We start from the raw sequence: 13325 nt of genomic DNA, 5'->3' as shown, positions 1-13325 counted from the left end.
TCAGTGCTGGCCTGGCCCCAACCGACCCCCCGGCCTGCCCTTGCCCAGCACTCACCAGGCCAGCATGCCGCCCGCCCAGTGGCATGACAGCGCCAGCAAAGCCTGAGGCCAGCGGCCCGTGGCCGGGTAGCAGTCCGTGCACGTCCCCCGCTGTGCCCACAGCGTGGCTGCGGAGGACGTGGATGGCCTCGTCCAGGTGGTCCTCCATCTTGCTCTGCTGTGGGGTGGACAGGGGTGAGGGGCCTGGGCCGCCGGGACCCCATACAGCTGCCAACAGCATAGCTGCCCGTCGCGGGCCACAGGCTACGGCCACAGCTTTGGCCACCCACCAGCTTTGGACCCTATTCCCAACAAATTAGCTGAGAAGTTTAACCTGGTCAAGGGGCACCTGTCCTGTCGCACATTCTGCTGTTTCCACGACACCTGAGACCTTACAGGATGTGGCTCTGTGGCCATGGCAGACATGCGAAGCCACCCCCCACCCCAAACGGGTGTCCCTGTGTGTTCACAAGCACCTCTGCTCCCTGTGCTCCCACGAGGGTGCACCCTCCCCAGCCCCCAGGACACTCACCAGGCCGTGGAGACCCCCATCGTAGCTGGGCGATAAGGCACCGGGGGCTCCTGCTCGAGGCCACTGTGACGTCCCTGGAAGGGGCAGATGCGCGTGAGTGGGGGGGGGGGTGGTCGGGGCAGCCTGACCCAGGGAAGGAGAAAGGCTGGGCTGGGAGTCTGTGGCTGTGATGCCCAGACTGGCCACACAGGGGCTCCCACGCCCACAGAGCAGTCTAAGGGACCCACGTCTAAATCTCAGCCCAGCTGGCCCGACAGCTCTGCCAGGCTGGGGTGTGAACCCAGTGGGCAGGTCACATCTTTGAGCCTCAGTTTCTCCAACTGCAAAACCCACGGGGCAGGCGGCCCCTCCCAGTCCCGCCCCACCGGAGCCCCAGAGGCACCGTGCAGGCCTGTGTGCCCTCTGGAGACCGTGGCCCTCACTTCTCCACGGCCCCTCGCTGAGCCCCGGGTGCAACCTCTTAGGGACAGGGGACCCGGCCCCCTTGGCAAAGCCAAACATTAGGCATACAGTAGGTGCCTAACAGCTTCTGGGGTGAATTAATGCCAACATGCCCATGTCCTGGAGTCCAGGCGGGAGCCTCGGGCCGGCTGCTCTGCTTCTTGGGCATCCCAGGCCCCCCCGCTGGATCCCACATGCCCCTCACGCTCACAACGCATTGGCCTGCCGCGTCGCACCTCCTGACCTTTGCCTCTGCTGTGACCTAGGAGCATTGGCTTAGAAGCCCCCCATCCTCTAGGGAGCCCTCCTCGACGGCCAAGGGAACGTGAGCTCTGAGGCATGTGGTCTGTCCAGCTCCCCGCCCACCCGGGGCTAGTCAGCAGACCCAGTCCCCTCCTCCAGCATGCTGCACAGACCTGCTAGGCCCTGTGGGGAGCCCACGGGGGTGGAGGGGCTGGATGAGAAGTTATTGCTTGACTGGTCTGGGGAGTAGATCTGTGACGGGGACAGGGAGAGAGAAAGGGCCACCACGTGGCTGGTCAGGAGTCAGCCTCCTGGGTCACCGACCCAGCCACCCACCACGTGCCGAGTCTCACCGAGGCCAGCGCCTTCCCAAGGGCGTCCCCAGAGCTGCCGGCCGTGGTTCCACGGGAGCCTGTGGGTGGAGAGAGGTGAGGCCCAGCCTCTGGGATGCAGCAGCCCCAGCACCTGGGCTGGGCTTGCTCGCCCCGGCTGACGGGGAGCTCACTTCTGCACGCATCTGCCTGCACGGATGCCACAGCCTGGCCCTGGGCAGCCCCGGTCTCTGTCGGGTGTCTCCTCACGCCTCACCACGTACCTCCACAGTGCTCTGGGGACAGGCAGGCTGCGGGGCTCGGGGTGAGCAGCCCCCTCGCTGCGCCTCAGTTTCCCCAAATGAACAGTGGGACCTACTCATCGAGGAACCACTTTGAAACGTCTGAGGGGGCCCGAGGAGCCCGAGCCAGGCAAGGGGGATGCGGTTAATGATGATACCCAGGGCTGGATCCTGAGCCCACCGGAGGTGTGGGGTGAGGGGGCCGTACCCAGGAGGCTGTCGGCCCCGCTGACAGGGGGTGTGTGGCTGGAGACGCTGCTGTAGGCGCCCGTGGGGGCCGAGGAAAAGGTGGACACAGCCGGGAGCCCGCCGTTCACCTCTGCTCCGTGCAGCTGGTAGCCCTGTGTGCAGGGGACGGGGTAGGAGGGGTCAGACGGGGCACTGCCCACCCACCTCCCCCGCCCCGGCCACGGCCACCCCACGGGGCCTACCATGCGCTCGTGCTGGTGCAGGCCGCCAAACCCACCGCTGCCACTGCCACCCACGGAGCTGCCGCCACCTGCCGGGAGGGGCAGGGGGGATGAGCCCCCGCCCAGCATGGGCCCGAAGCCCACCTGGCCTGGGGGGCTCCAGAGCTCGGCCGAGGGGTGCAGGCTGCCGTCTGCGGAGAGGGGGATGGTGAGGTGGGCGGGCAGAGGGAGCCCGGGCCCCGCCCCAGGCAACCCAGGCGAGCCCTCAAGTACCTGCCACGTAGAAGGAGGCAGGGTAGGTGCCGCTGGGGGTCTTGGTGGGTGGGTAGGCGGTGGTGTCCCTGCTGTAATCATCACCTGAGCTGGGTGGGTACACCTGTGCTGGGCCAGCGGGCATGGTGAGGCAGGAGGGGCCGGGGGGGGGGTGGGGACCGGCCAGCCCCCGCCTCGCAGCTCCCCCTGCTGGGTCTCCCCCTCCACCTGGAGGGCTGTCCACCCCACCACCCACTTCCCTGTGCTTCTCCAAACCTTCCCTCTAGAACCGCACCTCAGCCCCGCGTCTGAGGCTCTGCTCGCGTTACCACCTCTCTCTGCTGTTCCTCCTTCACCCCCACCTGCTGCCCTCCCCACAGTCCCAGCCTTGCACCTGAGGCCTCTGTAGACTGGACCCCCAGCCCAGACTGCCTTTTCCCTCCTTAATCCAGTAAACTCCTATTGATCCAGCAGAGCCCAGCTATGCCGCCCCCAGCACTGGAACCTGCCTTAACCCCAGCCCTGATCACACAAGACCTGGGGGCCTCAGAGGCAGGGCCCTGGGTGAATATTCTGCCCCAGTTGCCCCAGAGCAGTAAGACAGCAAAGGCTTTCAAGGATCAGCGCCGACCCTGATCGGCTGGGCACTGCAGGAAAGTGCTGGGGTCAACTGGCCACGTCTGCCCCGGCACTGGAGCAGAAAGCGGGGTTCAAGTGCCGAGAGATGGTAGGACAAAGTGGGCTCAGGGGCCTCTCAGCTCTGATGTTCCAGGACGTGACATCACGAGCTGAGTCTTAAAACAGCCTCTGGGCCTACGGCCTGGTACGGGCCACATCAGCCTCCGGGGCTCAGCACAGAAGGCAAGCAGAGAGGGTGGTGGCCGAGCCGGGGAGTCCAGCAAAGTGCCTGTTCTCCCAACGTGATTAAGTCTCGGGAGCACAGGGCTGGGAGCCGCTGACGGCTCAGCACCATCTGCTGGGCCTGGCAGCCCGCCAGCCACCAGGCATGGGGTGAGGACAGAGGGCAGCTCCAAGCAGGGCGGATGGGGCGGGAAACCCTCTAACTGGCTGCCAGGATGCCCACCCACTCCCGCTTCCAGGACCCCGTTCACACCCTTTCTGAGGCGCCTCGGCCAGAGGAAACCACCTTCTCTTAAAGCAGGAGGGACCCAGGCTAGACCCAAGGAAGGACTTCCCGACTACCTCAGGGCTGGGGCCTCAGGGAAGAAGTCCAGCTGAGCCCATGGGGCTTTTGTCAGACCCCACGCAGGGCCAGCCCACCCTCGGGAGGGGGTCACGAGAGGCACTCGGCCTGTGGGGCCCGTTTGTCCCACAACTCACCGAGGATGGGAGACCCGGCGGCACTTTCCGGACTTTCTTGGGCTGCGTGTCTGTTGGGACAAGAGGAGTGAGCACCCCCGGCCAGGCTCCCGCCCTCACCACTGGGGCCCTTCCCGCTTGGACACTCCTGTCACTAGGGGGTGGGAGACAGTCCCACCCTGCAGCTCGGAGAAGAGACCCCCAAGCTCCCCTACTAAGAGAATGACTTAAACCAGCCTCAGGCCCACGTGGCGAACTCAGGGGGCGGGTGTGTGCCGAGAGCCGGGTCGCAGGGTTCGTGGACACGGGAGCCGGTGCCTGCTCCGCGAGCCCCAGCTCCTGGCAGTTGCCCGGTCGCCGAGTCCCGGACCTGCAAGCTCCCCCTCGCCGAAACTGCTAAGCCCCAACCCTGGCTTGGGCGCCTCCATGGTTGCCAGGTGCCGCTGGCCTTCCGGCTCCAGTGCGGCCCGGACGGGAAGCTGGGATCCCGGTCCCACTCGCTGTGGGCCTGCGTTGGCACCTGTGTACTTCTGGGTGGGTGACTTTAGCATCACTAAATCAAAGCAACCTCGCTAAACGAAGCGTCTTTCGACAGAACCGCACGGTGCGCAGGGTGTGTATGGCTGGGGAAGCGACCAAGGGCTGTGGAACCCTCGCCGCGCCAATTCAGCACTGCCCGACCTCACAGGACGCGACCGCCAGGACCCACAGGGACCGCCGTCCCCACCACCGCCCCACTCACCCAGGCCGCCATCTGCAGCTCTCCGCCGAGGGTGACCGGAGTAGGAGTAATAGTGGGACCCGCCTTTGACAACCGAGGGCGACAGCGGCCCCGGGCTGCTGAGGGCCAGCTCGCTGGGCAGGAAGCTGGCCTGAGGGAGGGGGAGGGTTAGCAGCCGGTCCCCTGCCCAGCCCCCAGGCCATTCTGGTTTAAAACAACAAAGGCAAGAGCAAGGGCCCAGGCCAATGGCAGGGTCCTGGGGTGACAGTGACCTGGGGCATAGGTCCCTCCCTGCTGACACCGCTGGCGTTTCTCTTATCTAAGACACCACCGATTCATTTTCATGAAGGAAAAAGATGAGGAGAGAAACACCGTCAAGCCTGAAGATGTGTTGCTGTCTGGGCGCTAAACGGGCACAACTATGCTTCAGGTGTCAAGGGAATCTGTGTGTTTTACTTCGTACGTATCCCCCCCCCCTTTTTTTTTAAGGTAAACGGTTTAATCTCGCAGACATGCGTTTGAAATAGACTCTGTTCCCAGGAAAGCAACGATGACTGGGGTTCGAGGCGCAGTGCTGCAGCCTTGGCTCTCCTGTCTGTGCAATGGGCATGTCAGACGTTCCACGGCTCAGGGGCGTCGTGGGGACAGATGGGGCCATGCACGTTCTGCCCCTGGCCGATGACCTGGGGCCCCACGGGCACTCAGTGGCTGTGACCTGGCTGAGGCCCAGTGTGCAAACAGGCGGTGCTGCCTGCAGCAGGGCCTAGCTGCACCCTGAGGTTCCAGGACTGCAGGCAGGGAATAAAGCCCTCGGGCGTGGGGCGGGAGAGAAAGCAGGTGGGGCAGGACAGGAGGCCACAAGGGACCACTGTGCCAGGCAACTGGCCCGTCAGCATCCCAGTGGGGTGGCCAAGGGTGACAATCTCGCCCAGGCCGGGGACTGTGCCGAGGTTGGACCACAAGGCTGGGAGCACGGAGCGAGGGTCAGGCCTCGTCTACCTGGCTGGCCTCGGTTTCTCTGTCTGCCACTTGGGGGCAGGCGGGCGGGCAGGTGTCTCCTGGAACCCCTTCCGCTGTGCACAGGGCCCCACAGGCTGGACCCCAGCCTCCCCTTTCCCCATCGACAACCCACCCGGCCTGACCCAGGGACCGGGCCCGTTTCAGCGGCTGCTGGAGAGTGACCAGCACTTGGCTGAGCCTTCCCAGATCAGGAGGCAATTTGGGACGAATTCGTTTCAAATTAAAACTAGGGAATACAAGGTGGGGTGAGAAGTCAAGCGGTGACTGTGGCCCCCACTGGGAACCTCCCATCCCTAACCACCTGGAGACGGGGGCTCTCCAGGCTCCAAGGGCCACTGGGGGCCGACGGGATCCACGCCCTCCCCTGCCCACCCTGCAGACGCAGCCTCACCTGAGTCAGGCTGCCGACCCCTGCGTCTCTCCCAAAGGGGGTGTACGCGCCCCGCTCGCCGCCCTTGCCTGTGGAAGAGGAAGGAGGGTCACCCGGAGCTGACCCAGAGGCCGGCACACGCCCGCATACAGCAGGCTCTCCACAAGTTCACGACACTGAAAACCGTGGTGGCACACTGGTCTCCCCATCAAGTGGCGAGGGGCTGAGGGACAAGTGGGGCTCTAGCCAGACGCTATCCCCAGATGACCCGCAGAGGATTCTGCAAACCCGCCAGGGCCCCCCCGTGCCCCATCCCCAGAGCGGGACAGCACCGACTCGGCTCCCCACCCCTGCCCTTCTCGAGCTTTGGTTTCCTCTGTTCAAGGTCATGAGGTGTCAACTCCCCAGGGTGCTGGGTTCCCAGGGGACAGGTCGAGGTCCCTGGTATCTTGCAAGTTTCAGCACCCAGGCCCTGGGCTCCTTCCCCAGCTCCTGGACAGGGTCAGCTCACGAACAAGCATGTGGCATCGCTGGGGATGCTGATTCAAGCCACTCAGTGCGAAGGAGCCCTTCCTCTGTGTGGGTGGGCAAGACCGAGCTGTGGGGGGACAGCCTGCCAGAGAGAGCAGCTGGTATGAACAGACTCCTGCAGCTACACAAACACCTGGATCCAGCCTCGCCTGAAGCAGGTGCCTGGATCCATCAGTACCTGAACAATTTCAGTTTGTTTCTGGCTTCAGCTGGGCACCTGTCCTGACTGAGGGCGGACCTTAACCAGCCTTACCGTGAGCAAGAAATCAGAATGCTTGACTAATTTGGTTTATTCTCAAACTGGGCAGGGGGTGTGGGGGAATTCTCCCCTTTATCCATTTATTTTTTGAATATTTTTACTCATTTTTTGGCCACGCTGCACAGCTTGTGGGACCTCAGTTCCTCGACCAGGGATCAAACCTGTGCCCCTCGGCTGTGAAAGTGCCGAGTCCTAACCACTGGACCACCAGGAAATTCCCTCTCCCCTTGATTTTAAAAGGACAATTTCAAGTGGACTCTTGGAGCAAATGCTGTTTAGGGGACAGGGAGAAGGACCACGCTCCTACCAACACAGCAGATGCCCCACAGGCCACGCCCACCAGCTCAAGCTCAGGGCAGGCGACACGGGGCCCATTTAGGGATGAACAAACCACAGCCTGGAGGCCAGAGGGACTCGCCCCCAGTCCAGAGGGTGCACTCCTCCCTCCCTTCCCAGGGTGGACGTGGGAAGCAAAGCTGGCCAGCCCAGCCAGGGCTCTGGGCTCCCCACTGCAGGGTGGGGCTGCTGTGGTTTGACCCTGCGTACAGCAGGCACCAAGCAGGGGCATCCTGAAAGGAAGGCTGAGGGAGGCAAGGAGAGAAAACAGAGGTTCTGGGAGGGGACCTGCGAGATCCACGAGCCCTGTGGGTATACAGCGGGTGCCCAAGCCATGCACCGGGCCCGGGCATCAGAGTATGAGAGGGGGAAGGAGGACAGACACCAAGAGCAGACCCACCAGGTCTCATCGAGGAGCTGGACCAGGTTGGGGGCCCCACGGGAACAGAGCGACCCTCGCCCCCTGGGCCTGGCACTCACCGCCCGCTGCCCCACCATGGCTATCGCCAGCCCCAGTCCACAGGCAAGAAAACCAGGGCCCAGGGAGGCCGAAACTGCGCCCACCTCCCCACTGTCTCGCTGGGCCTGGCCTGGGCTCCCTGCTGCACTCTCTGAGCTCCTCGGCCACTGGGGCGTGTGGCGGGTGTGTGGCACAGCTGGGCTCTGGGCCCTGCTGACCAGGCCCGGCCGTGGGAACTGCCCGTGCCAGGAAGAAGCCGGAGGAAGGAACAGCAGAGGGGAACCGGTGTCGTGGCAGGTGCAGAGGCCACCCGGCCAGCCCTCACATCCCGGTCTGGGAGATGCACACAGACTCCCGCTAGACACAGTGGGTGCCGGACACTGTGCTCCCCCTTCCTGCCTGGGACTGCACACAGGCCACGCTCGCCCGTCTGGCTCCTTCCATGCGCCAGTCCACAAGGGCTGGGCCCCAGGCCCTCCGGCCTTGGCTGCCCCACTGGTTGGTTGGGCCCGGCAACGAGAGTTCACCCACCTCCCCCAGCAGCCACCAACCCCGCCGCCATGCACCTCGGCCTGGGAACCGCTGGGGACGGTGCCAAAGGAGCCTACCTCACCCGGCTGTCACGTGCAAGGACCTCGTGTCTCAGGAGCACCAGGAGTGCGCAGCCCAGGCCCTGAGGCGGGAGCTGACTCACCCCCCGGCCCCTTTCAACCTCCAGAGATGCCAGCTTGGCAGTCACTCCGACACTCCCTCAGAACAGGGAGGGCCCAGGCTCAGCAGGGCCAGCGCTCGGACACCCAACCAGGGCCTGAGGGTCCCAGAGGCCGGGTCCCTTCTCGCTGAGCCTCAGTCTGCTCATCTGCGAGATGGGGGTGGGCCTTCGGGCCTAGGGAGCCAGGTGAGTCCTTACCACTGGCTACGCAGAAGGCTCTGAGAATCCCCATTCCCGCAGGTCGGGAAACTGGGGCTAGAGAGGGGACCCTCACCCAGGTCCCGATGCTGATTCTCACGGTCAGGATGCCGGTGCTCTGGGGAGAGCAGGCGAGGGGGCCGGCCTCAGACTCGGCCTCCCCAGGTTGTCAGGACTCCGGAGTCCACTTCCTGGCAGGCACCTGGCTGGTCCCCACCTGTGTCCTCTGCTCTGGGTGGCCATCCCGGAAGCCCTGGTGCTCGAGGACCGAGCGGGCACGGGGGTGGGGGCAGGGACCACGTGGACACTCACCTCCGAGCCCAGGTCCCAGGAATGTGGACGAAGCGAGGGTGCCGTGGGACTCACTGAAGTGGGCGCCATCACCGTAGGTCTGTAGAGGGGACGGGCAGGGATGAGGGAGGCTCAGGGACGCCTCTGGGTCAGGATGTGACCGCGCCACAGAGCCCAAAGCACCTGCAGGCCAGGCCGGGGTTCTCCTCGCGCTCGCCCACCCCCACCCCAGGGTCTCAGGCCTCCAGGGGCTCCTCACCCGGCTGGGGTCGAAGGAGGAACTGTTCTGCTCGCCGGTGCCCCACGAGCCCGAACTGGGCCGGTCCTCGAGACCTGTAGGGCAGGAAGGCAGGGTTAGGGGCCCGGCCCCTGGCCGCTCCACACCAGCCGCATCGCCTCGGGGAGCCCTCACTCGACCTGGGAAGCTTTCCAGGCCCCTCCCGACCCAGCCTGGAGCTGGAGCCCGTCCAGATGCACCCACCCTAGCACTACCCATGGTGACACCACTGCCAGCGGCAAGCACCCCGGACACACCGGCACTAAGCAGACCTCTGGGTCCACGGCCCAAGAAACAATTCCACCACCAGCTGCTGGCAAACTTGCCATTGCTGCTGGCACACTTCTACCCACCCGTGCAGCTCCCAGCCCACCCTGGACGGAGCCCTCACTTGCACTCTGGGCTTCCCTCCCCAGGCCCAAGTCCCTCCCTCTGGCCCAGGCTCATGAAGGCGTCAGGGAATGGGAATGAAGGATATGTCTCATCTGAGAGTGGGAGCCTCCCCCTTCCCATCTCTGGCAATTCGAGAGGCGGGGCTGTCCCTTTGTTGAAGTAACAGCGGCAGCTGCCGCGGACTACCCGCCAGGCACAGGCTGGCGGCAGGGAAGGAGAAATCCAATCCGGTAAGATAGGCGGGGCCCGGGAGGCCCAGGTGTGGCAGGGTTAGCCACCGTGGGGACAAGGACCTTCGATGGAGGGTGGGCAGGGCAGGGCCCTTATCTCCCTGAACACTAGCCCAGGGGCCCAGCCCAGGACCCGGATCTTCCCAGCAGGCAGGCACACGGGCCTGCACCCTTCCCGGTTGCGTGAGCTCCAACACCGTCCATCAAGGGCCACGGGGCTCAGGGCCTGCACAAGCAGAACGGGAGCAGTCCCCGGGCCCCTCCCACCTGTGCCTCAGTTTCCCTGCTCTTCAGATGGGGTCACAAACACGCCCTACTTTGCAGGGCTGGGGGTGTCCACGTACGAGTCTGAGTCAAAGCTGCCCAGGCCAGGCTGAGCCAGAGAGGCTGTGCCCAGCCCTGCCATCTGTGCCAGGGGACGTACCCCACCCCACCCCCGACCCCACGTGGTGGACATCCCAAACACCCCAGCCGGAATCCTTCACCCCGCCCTCCTCTGCGCATCTGTACCAGAAATTTCTTTCAAATTGCATCCTTCTCTTTTGGTGCCTCTGAGTTAATCATTCCCCTGGGGAGTTGGTGTTTAATTGCTGTCTGATTTGCATAACTATGCATATTAATCTCCCAGTCTGATAAATATTCATATACCTCAGTTAGATTCTGTTTTCTAATCAAAAATTTCCAATGTGATTACAATGCGGAGCTGGGGGCTGCTTTGGCGGGCAGGGGGTCAGACGGAGCTCCCATGGTCTCCACAAATCCATCTAACATGTGCTGCCAGGTTTGGGGTGTCTGCACCCCAAGGTCCTGAGTCCCCACTTGGGCTTTGGGGCCGAGAGCAGCTGGTGAAGGGGGGGTGACCCTGGTAGAAGGCCCAGCACCCGAGCCCCCGTTTCCCTCCACGGCCACTTACTTGTCATCCCCTCGCTCTCCGGTGCCCGCCCACGAGCTCGTTCGGCTCTGGGTCCCCCACCCCCATGGGCATCCACCATGGGCCCCAGAGTCGCCAGGACCCTTGAGCAAGAGAGCAGGAGGCCAGGTCCAAGGCCAAAGCCAGGCCTTCCCACCCCCCTACCCCACCACCGAGGGCCGGCAGGGTGACGGGCGCTCCTGAGGCCGACACCCAGGGACCCCTCCAACTTGGGCCCCACAAGCTTCAGGTAGAGGCAACCAGGCCCTGCTCTGCCCTTTCTGGTAAAACCCCCCTCACCCAGCCCCAGCCTCCCCGCTGCTGGAGACCAGACGACAGAAAGAGGGATGGGCCCTCCCCCACCGCTGCCATTAATAGTTATTAACCCCCCACTGGTTAATTATGCATTTTAAATAACCCAATCATGAATATTCATAACATCTCTTATTCACGTTCTAATTAAAATGTACTAATAGAATGAAACGTTGCTGTCGCAATATAATTTCTTTTTTTTGAAGTGCTGGAGGTGAAGTGGTGGCAGCGCAGCCCCCGGAAAGGTCATCTCTCTGCTCAGACCCAGCCCTGCCCCCAGGAAGAGGTGGGAGATGGACAAGCAGAGGGCTGGGTGTGCCCAAGGGCACCACCCGCCCCTCGGAGTTTCAGATCTGATCCGAGACAGCCTGGGTGACAGAACTGCCCACCGTGAGGGCTGCCGCCAGGATGACCAGTGTGGCACAGCTGGACGCGCCCAGCCCGGGCTCCAGCCGGTGTCGGACACCCCCTTGGCTGGATGACATGGGGGGGCAGGCCCCTCTGAGGGGCCTCCGTCCCGGCTGATTCCTCCAGGGCAGGTGTGCCAACTGTGACTGGACCAAGTATGGCCCTTGCCTACTTTTGTCAGTAAAGTTTTATTGGCGCATGGCCACGGACGTTTGTTCCCTGTATACAGCGGTGTTGGTTACAACGCAGAGATCAGTTGCGATAGAAGCTGTCTGGCCCTTCACAGGGAAGGTCTGCTGACCCAGGCACGGAGAAGATTCCAGGAGCAAGTCCCTCCGTATGAAGTAGCCAGACTACCAGACTTCAGCACCTGGAGTGTGGAGAAGACGTGGTCACAGGGCCTAGGCATGGCCCTGCACCGTCCCCACCACAAACCTGTCACGTAGCCATGGTCGTCAGGGGCTTCGTGCTGCAGCCCCAGCTCTGTCAGCACCCCCCCACCCGGGTGCCCGGGCTAAATCCCAGGAGCCGTGCTCTCCCCTTCCCTCACTCCACTGCCCCCTACCCATGGTCTCGGATCAGAGCCTGGCTCGGCCTTGTGTCCCCTGGGTCAAGCCCCATCCGTACAGCAGTGTCCCCCCCACCCCAGGTTCCCTGCCCACACTCCACCCCAAGCAGCCTGATGGGAGCTTCTGGAAGCAAAACCTGCCTCTCCTCCCTCCCTCTAGACTCTCCCATGGCTCCCCACTGCTCTCAGGGTAAAGACTAGACCCCTCCCTGACCGCCCTTCGCCCCCAGCTCACTCCTCCCTGCCCAACAAGTGAGCAGATCCCCAACCCCGACCCAAGCTCTGCCCCAGTGGTCCCCACACCTTCATCGCCCGTCAGGGAGGTTGCCTTGCTGGCCCCCTGTCCCCAGCATTGCCTGAACAGGGCTGGCCCCCAAACAACCTCGACAAGTATCTGTTTTTGGCCTCTTCATTGCTCTGATAACTATCCAACCAATCACAATGTCCTCCGGCAGTGCCATCCTCCTGCGGTCACAGGCAGCTACCACGGGACTGGCGGAAAGAGCTCCCCACTCGACGAGATGTTAATTAACGCACGAGTAGATGACCCTGTGTGGCTAAGCGGCTGCTGTGCTGGACGTGTGGCCCCCTAGGTAAAGACTAAAGTAGCAACGGCAATAAAAATAAACACCATGCACCATGATCACAGCTGAGAAAAAATTAACAGCACCTGAGGGCAGCCGTCTGCTGGTCCTCACGTAAGTGTTTCCTTCCCGCCACTATCAGCTCCTCAAGGCCGTCAGCTCCCCCTCTGGCTTTTTCCCCTTAGAATTAAAATCCCCGAGAAACGGGATGGTGGCCTGTTCAGCAGCACCTGGGGTCTCATGAGGGGCAAGCCCAACACAGGTGTGAGTCAGGAGAAAGTCCTTCCTCAAGTGGGCCGGGGCCTCCCTGCACGGGCCAGTGGGGTCCTCACCTCTCTTCCTGTGATGTTTGGGGCAACTTCTGAACTCTTACATCACTTCAGACTTGAAGGAAAGCTGCGGGGAGATGCACGACATGCCCCAGACCCTCTCATGCCTTATATGCGCCCCCTTTTTCATTCGCCCCTCCGTGTTCACAAGCAGCTACGCTTGTCTCTGGCCTTCAGAGTTTCAAAAGTTGCTAGGAATTCCAGGGCGCCAGGGAGCTCCCGCCAGAGGGAGCAGGTTCCAAGTGGCTGGAGGAAAAGTGCCGGAGCGGCTCACAGCCCTTGCCGTTCCTGCCCCTGAAAGTGGGGGTGGGGAGACAGGGGAGCTGGAGCTGCGCCCAAGCAAGCGGATCTGAGGCTGGAGAGGAAGTGAGTGGAGGGCACAGCCCACCATTTCCAAGAGCAGATGGTCCCCCAAACCAGGGCTTGGGTCCAACCCAACCTCTCCTGAACCCCCGGAGCTGCAACCCCCCAACCCCAGAGGCTTCCCCAATGGGCAGAGCTGGTCCTCAGGTGGGGGGCCCACAGATGCGTGGTAATTCAGAGGAACGGGGTCCCCCAGCTGCAGA

General features: G+C 63.3%; 1 protein-coding gene across 11 annotated transcripts in view; it reads right to left on the bottom strand.

Annotated features, from left to right (window-relative positions):
• The window catches only part of TCF3 (transcription factor 3), a 35847-nt gene that overhangs the window by 7918 nt on the left and 14604 nt on the right, over positions 1-13325 (bottom strand). For 9 of the 11 annotated variants that reach the window (XM_060007369.1, XM_060007371.1, XM_060007372.1 and 6 more), the window contains 12 exons: positions 9008-9081; positions 8770-8848; positions 5983-6050; positions 4593-4722; positions 3872-3921; positions 2552-2654; positions 2300-2469; positions 2077-2209; positions 1609-1667; positions 1429-1507; positions 572-645; positions 56-217 (listed from right to left, as the gene is read on the bottom strand). In XM_060007369.1, the coding sequence (XP_059863352.1) occupies positions 56-217; positions 572-645; positions 1429-1507; positions 1609-1667; positions 2077-2209; positions 2300-2469; positions 2552-2654; positions 3872-3921; positions 4593-4722; positions 5983-6050; positions 8770-8848; positions 9008-9081 (1181 nt within the window). The remainder of the gene's footprint in view (positions 1-55; positions 218-571; positions 646-1428; positions 1508-1608; positions 1668-2076; positions 2210-2299; positions 2470-2551; positions 2655-3871; positions 3922-4592; positions 4723-5982; positions 6051-8769; positions 8849-9007; positions 9082-13325) is intronic. The other 2 variants (XM_060007370.1, XM_060007375.1) reach the window with 2 other exon arrangements.

This window comes from Delphinus delphis, chromosome 3 (genome assembly GCF_949987515.2).
Source record: "Delphinus delphis chromosome 3, mDelDel1.2, whole genome shotgun sequence".
Lineage (NCBI taxonomy): Eukaryota > Metazoa > Chordata > Mammalia > Artiodactyla > Delphinidae > Delphinus > Delphinus delphis.
Note: the sequence above shows the minus strand (reverse complement) of the source record. Positions and strands in the feature narration are given on the sequence as shown.